The following is an 18,075-nucleotide window of genomic DNA, read 5'->3' on the forward strand; positions in this document are numbered from 1 at the left end:
CCTGTGTTCACTCACAGGTCAGATGTCTTCTGGGCACCTGCCTGGTGCCGGCTGCCCACGGATGGCAAACCCAGGCAGCAGACAGCGTGCTGTGGGGGGACCTCCGTAGAGTGGACGGGTGCGTGAGGCATGGAGGGGCTCAAAGTGAGGACGTGCCTCTGGCTCCGTGCCCCCTCCTCACTCTGCAGTCCTTGAGCCCCTTGGACCAGCCCATTTGGCCCCTGGGTTTGGCCCTGTAATCGCTGGTGAGAGTTGCTTCTCTGTTCACTGGGTGACCTTGGACAAGTCGCTCTGCCTCTCTGTGCCTCGGCTTGCTTCTCTGTAGTATCCTTCGAAGGTGGGTGTAAGGACTAGGTGACGCGGGTCACGTGCCCACAGTTGGTAACAGTTCAGCAAGTACTGGCTGTCGTCATGGTACATGCACAGGTGGTTCTTCAGCGAGTAGACTGCCGTCAGCATGATGTTTGTCCTCTGTGGAAGGGGTGGTCGGCTTCCTCTCAATGTCCATTCGTCCTGAGTGGTAAGATCTTGATTTTCAGCTGGACCGACTGTCCAGCCTCCCTTAGTGAGGCCACGGGTCTGAATTCTGGCCAAGAAGATGCCAACAGAAGTGTCATCAAGGCAGCAACCGCCCCCTCTTCCTCTGGCCCTCTGGCCCGTTGTTGGGCACGGTGGCTGGCACTCCAGCCACCACTTTGGACAGAGGATGAGGCCCCTTCAGGGGGTGGTAGAGGGGTGATGCGGAGGAGCGGGGCCCCTTGGACTTGGTGGAGCAGGTCTAACGCCAGCTTCGGACCGCCCTTCCTTCTCTAGGCCTCTTCTGTGTGGCAGAGCGAGAAACTTCTATGTAGTTCAAGCCTCTCTGTTGTGTTTCCTGTTCCACAGCTGAGTCTGATCCTGAGACCTCGCTCCTTTCAGCAAATGCCAGCTAATTTTAGCACAGGCCACAGAAAGGAAAATAAAGAACAGCCATCAAAACAAATAATAAAGTATGTCTTAAGCATCAAAGACTTCTGCAGAATGCAACTGATAAACAGGAACCCCCCAAAACGAGAGAGAAGTAAGCAGTGTGGCATCCGTCACATTCTGCCTTAGTTTTTTCTTAAAACCTTAAAGTATGGGGGTGTGCAGAGCAGGCTGCCTCCTTGCTGGCTGTGCTGGGGAATTAGTTTAACTCTTTAGGGGAAGAAAGTTGGCGCCGCGTACCCAGAGTCGGCACTGCCTCTGAAGGTCCCGTCTGAGGGAGAACTGACGGAGGGGCATGAATTGGTGCACAGATCTGTCAGCTGCCCAGCGTGGAAGTTTCCTCTGTCAAGGGGTCCCCCTGCCTGGAGCGGGAGCACAGCTCTGTTGGCGGAACGAGACCCTGGTGCAGCTGATCTAACGGCTGCCCTGGGCTCCGCTGTGGCAGCAGGAATCCGTTCTCGGCAGTGGGAACCGGGAGGTGTCTGGTTCCAGCCCCCGGCTGGCCCACCGTGACTTTGCCGGCGAGGTGCTGAGTCATCTTGGCCCCGCCTGGGCCGCAGGCCCTGAACTTGGGGCCCGGCCCTCCTGGCGACTGGTGGTTCTGTTCATCATGTGTCTGGGAAAGACCCCACCTGCCATGGGTGAGGAGCTTCATGGGGGCCTCTCCCGGCTGGTGGCTGATGCCAGCTCTGACCGGGGTTCTCAGGAGGAGGTGGGGAGCCCAGAGAGCTCACTTGAGGGTGTCATGGGCTGCGGGAACAGCCCTCAGTGGTCTCAGCGTCTCCGAGGACAGTGTCAGGATGCCAGGCCCATGGCTCTCTCTGCTCAAGAGGTGGGTTCCAGGAGGGGGGCCACCCCTCCCACAGGCCTTGCTTGGGTCACCTCCTTGGTGTTGCCTCTCCACCCCGCCTGTCTCCATACTGTTCTGTGCCCAGGGGTCACTGTGCTCCCATGGCCCCTGGCTTCCCCCTGGGTTTTTGGAAGCGAGGTCGGGGTGCTCCTCCCCGGCCCCGTGCTGCCCAGGGCTGCAGTTTTGGCAGCGGCTGCGCCCCCTCCTCACCCCTTGGGACGGCTCCTGCCCCAACCCCCTTGGCCGGCTCATCCCGTAGTCTGGGGAGTACCGCTCGGCCATCGCTGGTCCCAGGTGCCTCGACACCCCGTGCTGGCTGCCCCCGCGCGCCCACCCAGGTACAGCGCCCTCATGAGATTCTCTTAGGAACCGAGTAGAACGGCCGAGTGTGCCTTTGTTTCCTGGCCGCGCCCCGGCGCCGCGGGGCTTCACTTTGGTTTTGCGCTGGAAGCGCAGCAGCAGCGAGGACCGGCCCCCGCGTGGGGAGGCTGCGGAGGGGCTGTGGAGGGGAGCTCCTGGGAGCAGAGAGAGGAGGGGAGGCGCTGTCCCCCAGCTCAGGCCAGGCGAGGGGCACCAAGGCGGACGGGTGGCCTGTGGGAAGGAGCGAGGCCGGCTGAGCTGCGGGAGGGTGGGACCCAAGGGCCGTGGGCGGAGGGCAGGGCCCCGGTGGTCCCTGCAGGGCCAGGCTGTGGGGTGCCTCGGGGCCCAGCCAGCACCCTGGTGGCCTCGCTTCACCTTCCTCAGCCCCGTCTCCAAACACGTTCTGAGGCCCCGGGGTGTGGGCTGCAGCCTGGGACTGTTGGGGGCCAGGCCGGCCGCGCCAGACGGATGCGGAGGGGAGCGGCTGCAGCCGTCGGGCCTCCCGGAGCTGAAGGGGACAGGCATGCGGGAGGCCAGCGGGGGTCCCGGCCCACCGGGGCCTTCCCGGGGAGACTCCTTCCGTCTCCTGGGGAAATGAGGAGGGGTTTGGCATCTCCCCCTGCATGTTTTGGTTTGGGGCAAGTTCAGTGGACAAAGCTCGGAGTGTGGCCGACCTTTGGAGCTGCCCCTGACACCTCTGGGGTTGGAGTGTGCTGGGGCACAACCTTTGGTCCCGTTTACCAGTGTGGGATTCGTGTAACTCCGGTGCATGGCTTTTGTTTTGACGTGTGGGTTGTGTGGATGCCACGTCCTGGGGAGGAGACAGAGGTCAAGGTTTTGGGGTTTGTGTTTTATATGATGAATGTGTGCACCTCTTTGGGGAAGAGCGGTGCTTGGAGGCCCTGTATCGAGATCACCAGTGCCCGCCCTGGGCTCCGAGGAGTCGGGGGCCTTCCCGTGTCGCCGTGTGGCCGCCTGGTGGCCCGGCCCCGTGGAGGCGTGTGCCCTCCTGAGAAGCTTCTCCCCTGTTGCCTCTCCTTAGCTGTTTCCTTCCCTCCGTCCTCTCTGCTCTCTTCCTGATGGTTTGATGGATTGGACACTGGCTCCCCGATCCGTCCTTTGTCCGGATCTCTCCTCTGACGTTTTCCACCTTTGTTTTTAATTCTGATGTCTGAGCACGCCCTTAATGTCCGACACGCCTACTGACTTAAAAAATTAGCTCCCACAGTGTATTTACTTCCCAGTGCCTCCTTGTTTTAAGGGTTTATGGGGGGTGCGCAGAACTGACAGCCTGTAAAGCCCGCCCACTGTAAGCGCAGAGAGCAGCAATTACTGCTTTGAGGAAAACAGACTTTATTTTTCTGAGCGCTTCTAGGTTCACAGCAAAAGAGGGAGGTGCCCAGTTTCCCACGTACCCCCTGCCCCCTCCGCATGCCTAGCGTCCCCCACCACCAACCCCCCCAGGTGGGACGTCCGTTACATCTGATGGACCGGCACAGACGCACCGGCGTCCCCCCAAGTCCGTGGTTCATGCCAGGGGTCACGCCGGGCGCTGTACGTTCTGGGGTTTGGATCAATGTGTGATGACACGTGTCCACGTGGAAACACCACAAGGAACATGGCTCCTCCCCGATTCGTCCTCCATCCCCACTCCCTCCCGGCAACCAGGGAGGGGCTGGGGGCTGGAGTGGGAGCAGCTCTCTCTCCAGGTGCAGCACCTGCTGCGGGAACGAAGCCGGGTTCTGGGGTCCCCAGGAGAGGAAGGGGCAGAGCCCCAGAGGGGGTGCGGTGGTGGTGGGGGGCGGGGGCGGGGTCAGCTCACAGCTCAGGGGAGCCTGGGAGGTTGGAACCAGAGTGGTGCTGCTTTGTAAACCGTCAAGTGCCCACACGCCACACTTCACGCTTCTTGCCGGGGACGGATTAGTGCAGACAGCGGAGCGGGAGAGCATGGGCTTGGGAATCCTGGACTCAGGCCCCAAGTGCCACTCCTACCGATGTGGAGGAGGACAGCTGTCCCGTGTGGGTCACCATGCTTGACGGCAGTGTCAGCCCGGCGAGGTGCAGGCCCCCGGGAGCTCGTGATGTGGAAAGTGAGGGAGATGGAAACCGAACACTGAGTTCTCAGGCACTCATCTCGGTGCCCCGGCGCATGGCCCCTGCAATGACCAGATATACCCGGAGCAGATCTGGTGGACCTCTTGCCCTTGAGGGGCTCCCAGACAGCAGACAGGACACAGAAGTGGCTCAGTGCTTGCTACGGGGGTGAGGAGTGAACGGAGGGAGGACACACGAGCAACAGAAGGAAGGGACCCAAGTTCTGTCCAGTTCGGGCCGGGGGGCGCTGGGTGAGCGGTAAGGAGGGATTGAGGCTGGGTCAGCCCCTCTGTCCCATAAACAGCCGGACACCAACTGTTTCAGGCTCTGAGAGCCACTCGGTCTCTGACACGACCCTTCGCCTTGGCCGTCGAGGCCCAGAAGCAGCTGTAGACGGTCCATAGCCACGAGCCTGATTGAGTTCCAATCAAGCCTTGTTGATCAACGATGAGGGGGCAGCTGAGCCCTGCAATAAAGCCCCCAGGGAGGAGGGAGGGAGGCGTGAGAACCTCTGAGTGAAGAACAGTCTGAGCAGAGGAGGCTGCACGTGCAAAGGCCCTGAGGTGGGAGTGCACCCCTGCGTCTGAGGGACGGGGCGTCAGCTGGCCGGCGGGGCAGGGGGCAAGTAGGGACATGGGAGGAGGTAGGGAGCCGCCTTGGGGCCTAGGAGGACTTGGGCTCGTGTAGTTGTGAATGGCGGGAAGTGGGGCTGCAGGCCCCTCCAGGGTGCTCGAGTGGTCGCACCAAGTCCGCGCATCTCCTTCCCGCCTGTGGCGGAGCTGAGTGCGGCCCTTTTCCTTCCGCAGAGAGCTGGTTATGCGTCAGGAGAGGGGCTCCCTGGGGGGAGAGACCCCGTGCCCCATCCCCCCTCCAGGCCTGGGGGGGCCCAGGGCACCCCCCAGGGGCTCCCCTCTGTCCTGCTGCTGAGCCCGCCCACGGGGCTTTTTACTTCGCTCATTTGGTTATTGTATCCTTCAGTTCTAAAATTTCCACCTGTTTTCTCTTTAGAACCTTTTTTTTTTTTTTTTTGCTGAGGCTTCCTACATCTTCGTTTGTTTCTCATGTGTCTGAAGCTGCTTGTGGAAGCCTTTTATCGCGGCTGCTTTACAGTCGTGGTCAGAATAGTTGCAGCATCTGCATAGACTTGACGTTGGTCCCTGCTGATTGTCATGTTCACTCAGTGCGAGACCTTCCTTGTTCTCGGTGTGGTGAAACCTGGCCGCTGTGTGCAGTGTGCAGTGTGCAGTGTGCAGGGCTGGCCTGGGCTCCGTGGATGGCTCCCAGGGCTTTCCAGGCCTCTGAGCCGACCGCCTCCCTCCTCTTGGTCACTGGCATGTCCGCTGGGGCCAAGCGGCCTGGGCCAGCTGATCCAGTCCGGGTGGGGAATTCCTGCTCTTTCTGCCGCCAGACACGTGGTTGGAAAGCAGAAGCAAATTCCAGCCTCCGGACACCCTCCTCCCTGACCTCTGGGGTCAGCAGCTCATTTCCTGTTACCTGACCTCACGCCACACTTGTTTGGTCGACAGACACACTGTGTTGTGGATTGCTGAGCACCTGGCCGCTGCGGCCACTTCGCTCTGCCTAGTCCTGGGTGACGGGGCTGGGAGGGGGAATGGCCTGCCCAGGATTTGAGAGAGGGGGAGAAACACTGTGTGTGAGAGAGATGAGACAGAGAGACAGATGGATAGAGGGGAGGGAGGGAGAGAGACCAGCAGAAGCCCGGCGTGGCTGTGAGGGAGGGGCCCCTGGGTAGCCTCCGTTTTCTCATCTGTAAAGTGGAGCGATATTTCTACCTTTGGAGGAATTCAGGGAGAACTGGAGATTCTGTTGTAGGAAGGACTCAGCAACTCAGCGTATTTTAGGAGCCCGGTAAATGTGTGTGAGCATGCTTCTTGGTGTGAGAAATTCGCTGAAGACAGTACTTTATCTGGGGCATCTGTCTTCATGCCCTGAGTACCCCGCAAGGCCCTGCTTCTCTAGGAATGTCTCAACTTTTTACCTGGCAGAGAAGAGGGGTTAGGCCCTGGGAGGGAGGCCTGAGAGCCATGGCAGGGGGCACGGTGTCTGGGGAGATGGGGCTTAGGGAGGCAAGCCCTGGCTGATCAACAGCCGACATTTACTGGGCACCTCCTGCATGGTGCATGGGCACCTCTCAGCAATAACCCTGCGCAGGGCAATGATCACCTCGAGTTCTCCTGCTGGGAAACTGAGCTGGCAAGCAGGGCATGAGGGGCCCAGCCAGCTGGGCAGAATCGCTGTTTGAATGAGGCCTGGGTGTGGCCCTGCGCCCTCCTCAGCCTCACGGGTCTGGTCCACACTGGGGGGTGGCCTTGGCCTCGGCCAGCTGGCCAGGGGCGGTCGGGATGCCAGGCCTGAGCCTCGGGGGTTCCTGGCTCCACTCAGTCTGGCTGTCTGTCTGGGTCCAGCTGCACAGTGCTGCCTCTCACCTCGGAGGGGTCTGGGGGGCCACTCCAGCTGGGGGAGTTCTCTCCTCAGGGGCCAGCTGGCCGCGTCCCTCAGTGCCCTGGCCGACTGCCTGGACGCGCCAGACCTGGGGGGCGGCTGGCCGTCTGCAGGGGGTGGTGAGGGGGGATGGCCTGGAGCCAGGTCTGGTTCTGATTTGGGGGAAGGTGGTACGTAAAGGCGTTTGGCCGCCAGCAGCCCAGGACCCCTGCCAGCCAGCGTGAACTTCAGAAAGCCTGGGGGGCCTTCCAGCTTCACTGCGGTCCCCTCCCACTGTCCGCACATCAGCCAGCGCCCCCATGCTGTGTGTCCCACGTCCGCAGCCCACCTGCCTGTTCCCCGCGGTGGAATTCCGGCTTCTCCCTGCCTTGCACTCAGCACAGGTGGGCGGGCTGCTGGGGCTGGGAGCGTCCTTGTCAGGAGGTCGTGCGACTCTGACTCTCAGCATTCTCCTCTGAAGGTCGGGGTTGTGCGGGTTCAGAGGTGGCTCTGGCCTCGGGTGCCCCCTGCCCTCCTCCCCTCCAAACTGGCCCCCTGCTCCCTTCAGATGGACCACACCACTGTCAGAGCACTTTCCAGATGCGCCACGAAAATTCCATTCTTGCCCTCGTGCTCCTTTGCTTTTGGGGGACGGGGTCTAGTCTTCTTACCTGGCATCGGGGACGTTTCCGGCCCCCAGTGGCCCCGGGCTTCTCTCCTCACCCTCCACATTCACACGCTCCTTGTCCACCTGGGGCCTGTTCTGGGCTGAGCTGTGTTCCCTCAAGATGCATACATTGAAGTCCTAAGCCCAGGACCTCAGAATGCGACTGTATTTGGAGGTAGAGCCTTTAAATAGGGAATGCAGGTCAAGTGGGGTCACTAGGGTGGCCCTGATCTGATGAGTGGGGTCCTTCTAAGAAGAGAGTAGGATGCAGACACACAGGGACGATCACGTGGGGACACGGAGGAGACGGCCGTCTGCACACCGCGGAGCCACGGGGTGAGGCGCGGGAGAAAGACCTGGGATCCCAGACTCCAGAGCGCGAGGAAGGCGACCTCCGAGGGTTGAGCCGCCCTGTCGGTGTGCCTGGCCATGGCGACGCCGGCAGCTGCCTCGGGGCCTGGCGCAGGCCGCGAGCGAGGGCCTCATGTTAGGTCCTGGACTTTCATCGCGGGACAAGTCCCTTACTGTTTAAAGCATCCATCGTAAACTCTGAAAATATGCCTCGGCTTTCGTGAGCCTGCTTGGGCGTGACTTCATTCATCCACATGCCAGAAGCTTCCAGATGGGAGAGGCCGGGCCGCCTCTGCCTGCAGCGTCTGGCCTTCCTTCTCCCCGGGTCCACTTGAGGGGCTGCTCCTTGTGGGGCCTGCCCTGCCCGCCGCCGCATGACAGGGGCCTCGGTCTCCCTGCTCTGGGAGCTGGGCTGTCTCTGTGTTGTGGGAGTCAGTGGAAACAGCTTCTATGGCCAGACATTGTGACCCTAAGTTGCTAAGCAAGGGTTGGATGATAGTTTGATTATGAAAATTATTTCAAGGAACCAAGGATCGAACTGATGGTGAGGGATGGGAATAGGAGGCTGGGGAGTCGGAGCTTGCCTCCCGTGCCACCAGCGCCAGGAAGTCCCTGGCAGCTGGCAGGAGAGGGGTGGGGCCAGGGTCAAGGTCAGGTCATGGGCAGTCACAAAGGGCCTGTCCCGGCCTGTCCAGTGGAGAGTCCGGGGTCTGGCCTCGGTGCCCTCTCCTGCTGACTGCCCCCACCAGCTCTGAGCACAGAAACTACACAGCACGTGTCATCATGGCCATTGGTGGGAGGGGGACACGTGGCCTCACTCGTGGGGAGCCAGACTGAGCTGACGGCAGCCCCCGCAACTCGTCGGAGCTTCAGGCCTCTGGGCTGCGGCCTGGAGGGGGCCTTTCAATCCTAGGTCTGTCCCAGGGCGGGGCCAGGGCCACCTTGACGGGAGGGGACTGGTGGCCTCCGGGAGGGCCTGTCCACGAAGTGGACACCTTGTTTTCTCCCCACAAAAGCAGGAATTCCACACCATGCTCGGCCTCATCTTGCTCTTTATTTGAAATTAAAAGACACCAGTCAGACAGGGCAGCACGCCTCTGGCTCTGTGCTCCCTGGTCTGGCTCCTCCTTTCCCGGAAGTGGCCTGACGCCTCTGGCCGGGGCTCTGATGCTCACGCGAGGGGTCTGGCATCTTGGTGAGGCCAGGGGCAGAGTAGGGGTGGCTGCTGCGCCTGGGGGGCGAGGGGAGCACATCCTGCTGCACCTTGGGTGGGGGGTCCCGGGCTCACAACACCCAAGAGCACCCAGAGGCCTCTGGCTGGACAGGCCGGAGCCTCCCAGGCCCTGCGAGAGAGCCCAGTGGGGCAGGGATGGGGGGTGAGGCCGCCGTGGGGGCCAGGGTGCCCCACCCTGGCCGCTCCTCCTTCACCTCTCTGGTCCCCCCGACCTTTGCTGGCCAGCTCCTACTCATCCCTCAGCCTCAGCATGGGCATTGCCTCGAGGGAGACGCCTCCCGGGGCGAGCAGATCCGAGTTCGCGCCTGTGCTGCGTCCTCCCACCCCTTCCCTCACCACCCAGTCAGCGAGCGTATCACTCAGGCCTTGTCTAGTGGTCTTCCTGTCTCCCCCGCTCGACTGGAAGTGCCCTGAGTGTTCACCAGCCTACACGCAGGGCCAGCGTGATGCCTGGTGTAACGTGCTCAACGAATACCTCTAGTGTGGGGTGCGTGTAAGAATGGAAGAGTGGTGGGCAGACACGAGGGTGGGGGATGGATGGAAAGATGAATGGATACGTGCACGGGCAGGTGGACGGTGGGTGGGTGGATGGGTGGGCAGACTCCTCCCTCACCTGGCAAGCATGTGGGACACCTTGGGTAGAACCAGCACCAGCACGTCCTGCCCAATACTAGAGTCTCTGGGCTCTCCTGGGAACATCTGTGCAGAGACCGTCACGGACTTCCTGGTCCAGGACTGGCATGTGGGCCTGTGGAGGAGGCAGAAGGTCCGGGAGAGACATGGAGCATGTCAACTGAGTCTTTTCTGGGCCTCAGCCAGAGGGAGCCTGGGTGGGGCTCCCCCCTTGTGGTCTGGCTTCCCCACCCACCCACCTCCAGCCCTGTCCTTCTCAGCTCTGGTCCACACAGCGGGCAGAGTGACCAGGGCCGGCTTCTCGGGTGTGGACCAGTGCCGTTGCTCAGAGCTCTGGGGTCACCATCAGGAAAGCCTTCTTAATTCCAGCTCTGGCTTGTGTTTTGTAAGTGAATGTTTTTCCATTCCCACTATTTATTTGTGTACTTACTGAAGTGTGGCGAATTTACAGTGTTAAGTTAACTTCTAGTGCGCAGCATAGTGATTAATTCATACATATATATGTTCCTTTCCATGCTTGTAAGTGAGAGTTTGATGGGGAACGGAGCATTGACTGCGATGGGGTAGCCTCGGCTCCTGACTGCCCCCCTCCCACTGCCTCCCCAGGACACACCTTTGGTTGTCCCATCCCTGCCCCCCAGCACCCCCTCTCCATCCAGAGGCCTGAACGTGGGCTCAAACAGAACTAGGGACAGCCGGATTGGCCCAGGGCGTCTGGGTGTGGGAGCAGGCAGCTCTCGCCTCCTCCACAGGCCCACGTGCCCGTCCTGGGCCAGGAAGTGTGAGCAGCCTGCGCAGGTGTTCCCAGGGGTGCGCTTCCACCCTGTCCACATCCCCTGCGGAGGGGACCCTGGGGAGCACCGGGCCTTGGTCTCTCCCATTCCCAGCTGTGCCTGGGGGCCGGCACCCAGGTGTTGGCGCTGGGGAAGACTGGGTACCCATCTGTTTTCCCACATGGTTGCCTGGCGATGAGGAAACGGAGGTTCCGAGAGAAAAGCAATTTCCAGGGTCTCGTGCTGGGACAGAGTAGGGGTCGAAGTGCACGGGAGTCCAGCACCTAGGCCCTCTCCCCAGGGCTGCGAGGCCGTGTGATTGAGAAAACCCTCCTCCCTCGAAGGAGAGCAGGGGACACGGCCCTGCATCCCCGCCCCACCCCTTCCCGTGAGGCTCTGCTGCCGACCCGCGGGGGCTGCCTCTCGGCCTCGGTTCAGTCCCACAAGTGGAGGCCTCGGGCCCCCAGCGCGAAGGGCCACGGTGAGCGAGACCCAGCCCCGGGGGGCAGGGATGGTCTCCAGGGTATGAAGCTCCCGCCCATCCCCTCGGCATCCTGGCTTAAGACTAAGTCTTCGCCGGGGCAGGGGGCTTTCCATATGTGGTTGTGACCCCTCGGAGCGCAGAGAAGTGAAAGGCAGCACCGGCCCGGCTCGTGGGCGTCGGCTGGGACTGGAGCTGGGTCAGCCTGGTTCCGGAGCCTGGGTCCCAGCGAACCTGTCACGGGTCAGGTGCCCGAGCCATGAGCCTCCTGAGGGCAAGGTCCTGTCCAAGCCGAGGGCTGAGGCGGGGAGGCTCCAAGGAGGGGCTTGCAGCTGAGCTGGACCTTCCAGGGTCTCAGGAGGGAGGTGGGGGCCCTGCAGGCAGGAGGAACACTGAATGAAAGTGCGGAGGTGGGGGAGGAGGGGCCTCAGAGGAAGGTTCGGGCTGGAGGACATGGGCCAGCTACTTTGGATTTTGACTGATGGTAGAAGGGAGCCATGGCAGGTGTTTGAGCAGCATGTGCTCAGGGGTCGATGCTGGCTGCGTGCTGTGGGGCAGACGGGAGGCGCCCAGCCACAAGGCAGTGAGAAAGTCCAGAGGTAAATGTCACAAGCTTGAAGGAGAGTGAAAGTCACTGAAAGCGGAAGACACCAGGGACACACAGCCCGTGTCAGAGCAGCCGAGGGTGCTGAGGAAAGCTGCAGCCTGGACTCGGCACCAGGAGACGTCCCTGGGGGAGGGACGTGCAGGCCACATGCAGTGTGGTGGCATCACGGCCCGTGCATGGCAGGTGCCCGGGATGTGCTCCTCCAAGGGAGGAGGGAGGTTCTCCATCGCGCTATGTCGGTGCCGGCTGTAATCTCCTGCTTTGCACACCCCTGCCTTTTGCACGCCCTGCCTGGCCCCGGAAGAACCCCGCCTGGGCCAGCAGGGGCAGTGCCAGCCCACGTTCCACGTCTGCCCTGCACCCATATGGCTTCCCTCCCCCTCCCCCTCCCTGTCCTTATCTCTCCCTGCTGTTTCCATGGCGACTCACCACCTCGGCTTGCCTGCATCCCAGCCTCTGCCAGGGATTCTGAGCCGGCTCTGTCCCTCCCTCCTCAGGAGCCCTGGTTCCCGCAGTCCTGTCTCCTCCCCCTGGGGTGAGTCTAGAGGCAGCCTCCTCTTGGCCCACTATCACATCTATTTTCCAGCCCTGCCGGAGACCTTCCCCTACCTGGCCTCCACCTGCCACAGCTCGGCCAGCCCTCCAAGAAGCGAAGCTGCCCTCCCTCGCTGAAGGCCTCCTCTCCGCTCCGGTCCCTCTCCCCGCGCTCGGCCTCCCATGCCCAGGTCCCCCTTGTCAGTCATTTCCTTTTGTCACCAGCTTGGCAAACAGGCGAGTCTTCAGTCCTGCGATCTGCGGAGAAGGGAGGGGCAGTGAAGGGCCCCCTGGGGTGGGGGATGGGTCTGCGGAGGGGAGATGGGGGCCCTGAAACCCAGGGTGAAGGCAGAAGTCTGGATTCTCTTCTGAATAACATTTTTGTTCCCTGCCCCCATCTTCTCTCCAAGGAGAGAAAACGAAGCTTCATGGGAAACAGCGGCAACAGGTGGTAAGCGGCAGGGCCTGGGGGGCCGGCGGGGGGAGCACCGAAGCCGGCCCGGGGGGCCGTGGAGGGAGGGGCAGGGAAGTCAGCTGGGTGCTCAGAGCTGGACTCCTCCAGGAGCCAGAGTCATCTGCCCACCCCGGCCCCCGACCTCTCTGTAGGGTCCCTGTCACCCAGCACGTTTAAGCTGCTGCAGGGAGACAGAGAAGAGCCCCGGGCCCCTGGGGTCTGGAGGGGCAGGAACTCCTGCAGGGAGCCCTCGAAGCAGGAGGCCACGGGGGAGGATTCTCGTGGGCTTGTGTGCCAGGCTCCGGGCAGCGCACAGCCCAAGCCCCGTCTCGCCTGGTCGCCCCAACAGTGCGCGGGGCAGGGGCCAGGCCGTGGCAGGGACATGCCCACGACGGTTCCCTGCAGGCCTTCCCCCTCGGGCTCACTCTCACCACTGCCCTCGGGCCCCTGCACCCCTCACCCTACCCGCAGGTCGCACACGCCGTTCCCCAAGCTGGAGCTGGGGCTGGTGTCCCGGCCGGCGGTGCCCCGGGAGCTGCCCGCCTGCTCCATCTGCCTGGAGAGGCTGCGCGAGCCCATCTCGCTGGCCTGTGGCCACGACTTCTGCCCGCGGTGCTTCAGCACCCACCGCGTGCCGGGCTGCGGGCCGCCTTGCTGCCCCGAGTGCCGCAAGACCTGCCGGCAGCGGAAGGGGCTGCGGGGCCTGGGGGAGAGGATCAGGCTGCTGCCGCGGAGGCCACTGCCCGCCGCGCTGCAGGTGCGCCTCGTGGGCCGGAGCGACCGTGGGGGCGGCCCTGGCCCCTGCTGGGACGTCAGGGTTGGGTGGAGAGTGGGATGGACTCTCTGGGCTTGGGGGGCCTTCTCCCCTGGGCTGGGCGCTCAGGGAGCCCTCTCTCCAGGCCCAGGAGACCTGCACCGTCAGGGCCGAGCCGCTGCTGCTGGTGCGGATCAACGCCTCCGGGGGCCTCATCCTGAGGATGGGGGCCGTCAACCGCTGCCTGAAGCACCCCCTGGCTAGGGACACCCCTGTCTGCCTCCTCGCTGTCCTTGGGGAGCAGCACTCGGGCAAGACCTTCCTCCTCAACCACCTGCTCCGGGGCCTGCCTGGCCTGGTGAGGACAGGACCGGGCAGGGGCTGGGGTCCTGGCCTGGCTTCGGGAGGGGAACGGGGGCTGGATGGTGCAGCGGACACACTGCTTCTTTGCCCCACAGGAGTCTGGCGAGGGCAGCTGGCCGAGGGGAGGAGGCTCCCTGCAGGGGTTCAGATGGGGTGCCAGCAGCCTGACCAGGGGCATCTGGATGTGGAGTCACCCCTTCCTGCTGGGGAAGGAGGGGAGGAAGGTAAGGGGACAGGGGCAGAGGAGTTAAGACTGGCTCAGGGCATGTGAAAGGAGGACAGAGCAGTGAGGGGCATGGGGGAGGGGAGCAGAGCAGAAAGCTTTGGGGGCCAGGACAAGAGGACTGGGGTCTGGGGTGGTGCAGAGGCAGGGTCGGGAAGCCCAGGGCGGCCGGGCAGGCTGACCTCTTGGTTGGCACCCCACCCCCTTGCAGGTGGCTGTGTTTCTGGTGGACACAGGGGATGCCCTGAGCCCTGAGCTGAGCAGAGAAACAAGGACCAGGCTCTGCGCCCTCACCGCCATGCTGAGCTCCTACCAGGTGGGCCCTGCCCCTGCCCCTCGCCCCGGCCCCTCAGCTCTCTCCACACCAGGGCCACCTCAGCCAGGTCCGGCCCTCAGAGCACTGAGGACAGACAGTCACTCTGGTCCTGGAGGCTTCTGTATCCGAGGGTGCCCCTGCAAGGGGGGGGTGCCCCCAGTCAGTGAAGGTGGGTCGAGGGTCCCTGGGGCAGCTGGAGGCCTGTAGGACCATCCCCCAGCCTGCCTTCCACCCCTCGCGGCCAGGCCAGGCCAGCCCAGCCTGGGCAGGCCCCATGCTGGCCCCTCGCACACCCTGAGCCCCGCAGGCTGCCTGGGTCTTCCTCCCTGGGGTCTTCCCGGTGTCTCTTTGCCTTCACAGACCCTCTTCCACCTTGTTCTCCTTGGTTCCAGATCCTCACCACCTCCCAGGAGCTTAAGGATACAGACCTGGAACATCTGGAGGTGAGGAGATGGGGTCTTGGGGCTGCCACCTGTCCCTGCACTGATCATGAGGCCAGGGGTCTGGACCAGTGGCACCAGGTGCTTCCGGATTCTGGCCTAGGACTCCGGGACCTGGAGCAGGGGTGGGGGTTTGAGGGTAGAGGGTTGGGAGAGGCAAGGGGGCCCTGCAGCTGGGAGGGCAGTCCTCTAGAGGCCCAGGGGTAGGGTAGGCACAGTCCTTGGAGTGGCCCAGCCTTGATCCTCTGTGCCCCGTCCCCAGACGTTTGTCCATGTGGCCGAGGTGATGGGCAGACACTATGGGATGGTGCCAATCCAGGTGAGCGCCCATTTCTGGACTCGCCACCCCAGACCCTGGCCCCTGGCAGCTGGCATCAGGACCCCTTCTCTTCCAGCACCTGGACCTCCTAGTTCGTGACTCATCCCACCCCAGCAAGGTGGGGCAGGGGCACGTGGGTGACATCATCCAGGTGAGGGGGCACAGGGCAGAAGGTCGGAGAGCCGGGGAGGGGTCCTGCAGGCAAGCTCACTCCACAGAGCCCTTCATATCCCTCTCTCAGAAATTGTGCGGCAAATACCCCAAGGTCCAGGAGCTGCTCCAAGGGCGGCGAGCTCGCTGTTATCTCCTGCCTGCTCCCGGGAGGTGGTGGGCCAGCCAGAGCCACAGCAGCCCAGGCGGTGAGTGTCCCTGGGGCAAAACCTCCCTGCCTCGCTCTCCTCTGGGTGACCAGAGCCCCTTGCACCAGCCAGAACAGCCCAGCCTGACACCCTCTCTCCTCCTAAAGCCAATCCTGCTCACCCCGGGCTCTTCAGCATGAGGCATCTCTTCCTCAGACACAGATGGTGATGCCCGCCACCTCCGCACCTACGTGGCCGATGTGCTGAGCGCAGCCCCCCAGCACGCCAAGAGCCGCTGCCAGGGGTACTGGAGCGAGGGGCGCCCTGTGGCCCGGGGGGACCGACGCCTGCTCACAGGGCAGCAGCTGGCTCAGGAAATCAAGGTGTGAAAGCTCCCTGGAGCCTCAGGAGGCCCTCTGGCCCCCACGCCCCCTGACCCCCCACAATGTCTCCCCAGAACCTCTCTGGCTGGATGGGCAGGATGGGACCCGGGTGTGCCTCTCCAGACGAGGTACGCGGCTGCTGGGAGGACAAGGGCGGGGGAGGCGGGCGGGATGCCCTGGGATGGAGATGGGGAGCCGGAAAATAGGCCGCGCCCGGTAGGGGCAAAGGAGGGAGGCAGCCGGGTTTCCTGTGGACAGATGGCCGCCCAGCTGCAGGACCTGCGGACCGTGGAAGCCGCCAAGAAAGAGTTTGAGGAGTATGTGCGGCAACAGGTGAGTCATGGGCTGCCGGGAGGCCAGGTGTCTGGCAGGAGGTACCTGGACTCCAGGTCAGGGCCCTCCCTTCTCCTCCGTCACAGGACGTGGCCACCAAGCGCATATTCTCTGCACTCCGGGTGCTGCCAGACACCATGCGGAACCTCCTCTCGGCCCAGAAGGAAGCGCTCCTAGCCCGGCACGGGGCGGCCTTGCTGTGCTCAGGCCGGGAGCAGACCCTCGGGGCCCTGGAGGCCGAGCTGCAGGCCGAGGCCAAGGCCTTCATGGACTCCTACACCGTGCGCTTCTGCGGCCACCTGGCTGCCGTGGGCGGCGCTGTGGGCGCGGGGCTTATGGGCCTGGCAGGGGGCGTAGTGGGTGCGGGCATGGCCGCGGCGGCATTGGCGGCGGAGGCTGGGATGGTGGCAGCTGGGGCTGCGGTAGGGGCCACGGGGGCCGCGGTGGTTGGGGGAGGCGTGGGCGCTGGGTTGGCAGCCACTGTGGGCTGCATGGAGAAGGAGGAGGATGAGAGGGTGCAGGGAGGGGACCGGGAGCCCCTGCTGCAGGAGGAGTGACCCCCAGGAGACGCTAAAGGAGGCAGAGATGCCAGGGGAGGAAAGGGAGTGGGGGAGGGCGAGGGACCTCTGTGTACCACACCGCCCTGGTTGAACTCCCCATTGGGTGGTGACTGAGAATGAAGATGTCCCCAAGAAACTGGGGAGGCCTCGGGGCCGGGAGGCAGTGTTTGTGCCGGAGCAGAGTCTGAGGACCGTTTCTGTTGCAGACGATTGCTCACCTGCCACTCGGCCCCGAGTCTCCCACCAGGAGTGTGGCCCACCCTCCCAGGCCTGTTTATTCCTGGGCACTGTGGGGGGCTGAGCTGGCACCATTCTGGAAGTGTCCCCTCGCACAGATTGGAGCAGCCCCAGGACGGGTGGCCTGGGTGTTCCAGCTCAGGAAGTGTGGAGGATGGGCCAGCAGGGGGGCAAAACCAAAGCGCCCGGGTGTGGTGGACAGGGGCCGGACCCCCAGAGCGAGGCGGCTAGCTGCGGCAACTGCCCAAAGCTCCCTCAGCAGGATGGAGGGGGTGCCCGCACGGGCACTGTGCACAGGGGCCCTGCAGCTGTCCACCGTGGCCCTGCCCTCTGTCCAGCCTGGTCAGCGCCCATGTTCCTTCTTGGTGGAAGGCCGTCCCAGCAACGGGTCAGATGCCAAAGAAAACCACCTGTAGTTGCAATTCTGAGCTACAGCGACTGTTCTGGGAGAGTCCTGCAGGGGGCAGCAGAGGGGACACCGTGGTCGGAACACGACCCCCTCCCCCACTCCCACCCCAGAACCTGGGGGAAGACCTCTCCCCTCCGTGTTCACAGGAGACCTGGGTGCAGCCCCCACAGGGAGCCTGAGGAGGGTGGAAAGCCCCACCAGGAAGGCTTCTGGGCTGCTATGTAAAGGATTAATGGCACATTATACGAAAAATAAAACATGTGTGCTTGGATGTCAGCTTCAAGTAAATTGTTAGAACAGTTCCTGGACTCCGCTTCCTGAGGGCTTCGGGGTGGTGGTGCGGGGTGAACCGAGGCGCTCTGTTATGGGGCCTGTGGGTGGGAAGAGGGAATCCAAACCCCAGAGACCGAGGAGCTGAGCGCAGGAGGCTCTGGCCGAGCCCAGGGGCACGGCCGCCTTCACAGGCTTGTCCACCGGGACGTGGGGTCCCGCTCTTCCACGTTCTTCTGCCGCAGCCGGCCCTGTGAAAGGTGCCCCCGGCATCCGTCCTGAAAGAAGGAGAGAATGGGGGTGGACGGGGGGGCGGCCGCTGGGGCCGGGAGCAGAAGGTGAGGAGCCCCAGGCCCCCCGCACGCTCGGGCCAGCCAGCCCCGCCCCAGGCCCCCATCGCAGAGTCACGGCAGCTGCTGCTGCATCCAAGCGCTGCATTTTACAGGTGCAGCCCAGACAGGGGAGTCTCAGCGAGTGCTCCCCAGCTGGCTGCTGGCAGAATCAGGGGAGCCCCGAAATCCTGGCGCCCGACCGGTGTCCCCCACAGGGTCGGCTGTGCTGGAATGGAGACGCTCCCTGGCAGGTCCAGCTCTGTGAAGCAGTGTTGGGAGGCAGGCAGAAGGACGTGGTCTGGGACACACAGGTCGACAGTAGAAGCTGCGGTCAGCTTACTGGAGTGGGGGGGCGGGGGGGGCGGATGGCTCAGGGTGGCTCCCCCACTGC

General features: G+C 63.5%; 1 protein-coding gene across 6 annotated transcripts; it reads left to right on the forward strand.

The window, feature by feature from the left end:
* The first annotated feature begins 105 nt into the window (after window positions 1-105).
* On the forward strand, window positions 106-17,353 carry RNF112 (ring finger protein 112). 6 transcript variants are annotated; one of them, XM_074342037.1, is made up of 15 exons: window positions 106-245; window positions 12,045-12,229; window positions 12,403-12,443; window positions 12,918-13,203; window positions 13,346-13,558; window positions 13,659-13,787; window positions 13,998-14,102; window positions 14,495-14,545; window positions 14,805-14,861; window positions 14,938-15,012; window positions 15,103-15,220; window positions 15,377-15,543; window positions 15,618-15,671; window positions 15,802-15,876; window positions 15,963-17,353. In XM_074342037.1, exons 2-15 carry the CDS (start codon window positions 12,176-12,178, stop codon window positions 16,431-16,433), a joined length of 1,896 nt encoding a protein of 631 aa, XP_074198138.1. In that variant the 5' UTR covers window positions 106-245; window positions 12,045-12,175; the 3' UTR covers window positions 16,434-17,353. The 6 variants fall into 6 exon arrangements, with proteins under 6 accessions (XP_074198138.1, XP_074198137.1, XP_074198139.1 ...); XM_074342036.1 differs by lacking the exon at window positions 106-245 and adding an exon at window positions 1,001-1,798; XM_074342038.1 differs by lacking the exon at window positions 106-245 and adding an exon at window positions 1,001-1,607.
* Window positions 17,354-18,075: the final 722 nt, after the last annotated feature.

Source organism: Camelus bactrianus, chromosome 16 (genome assembly GCF_048773025.1).
Source record: "Camelus bactrianus isolate YW-2024 breed Bactrian camel chromosome 16, ASM4877302v1, whole genome shotgun sequence".
Taxonomy (NCBI): Eukaryota; Metazoa; Chordata; class Mammalia; order Artiodactyla; family Camelidae; genus Camelus; species Camelus bactrianus.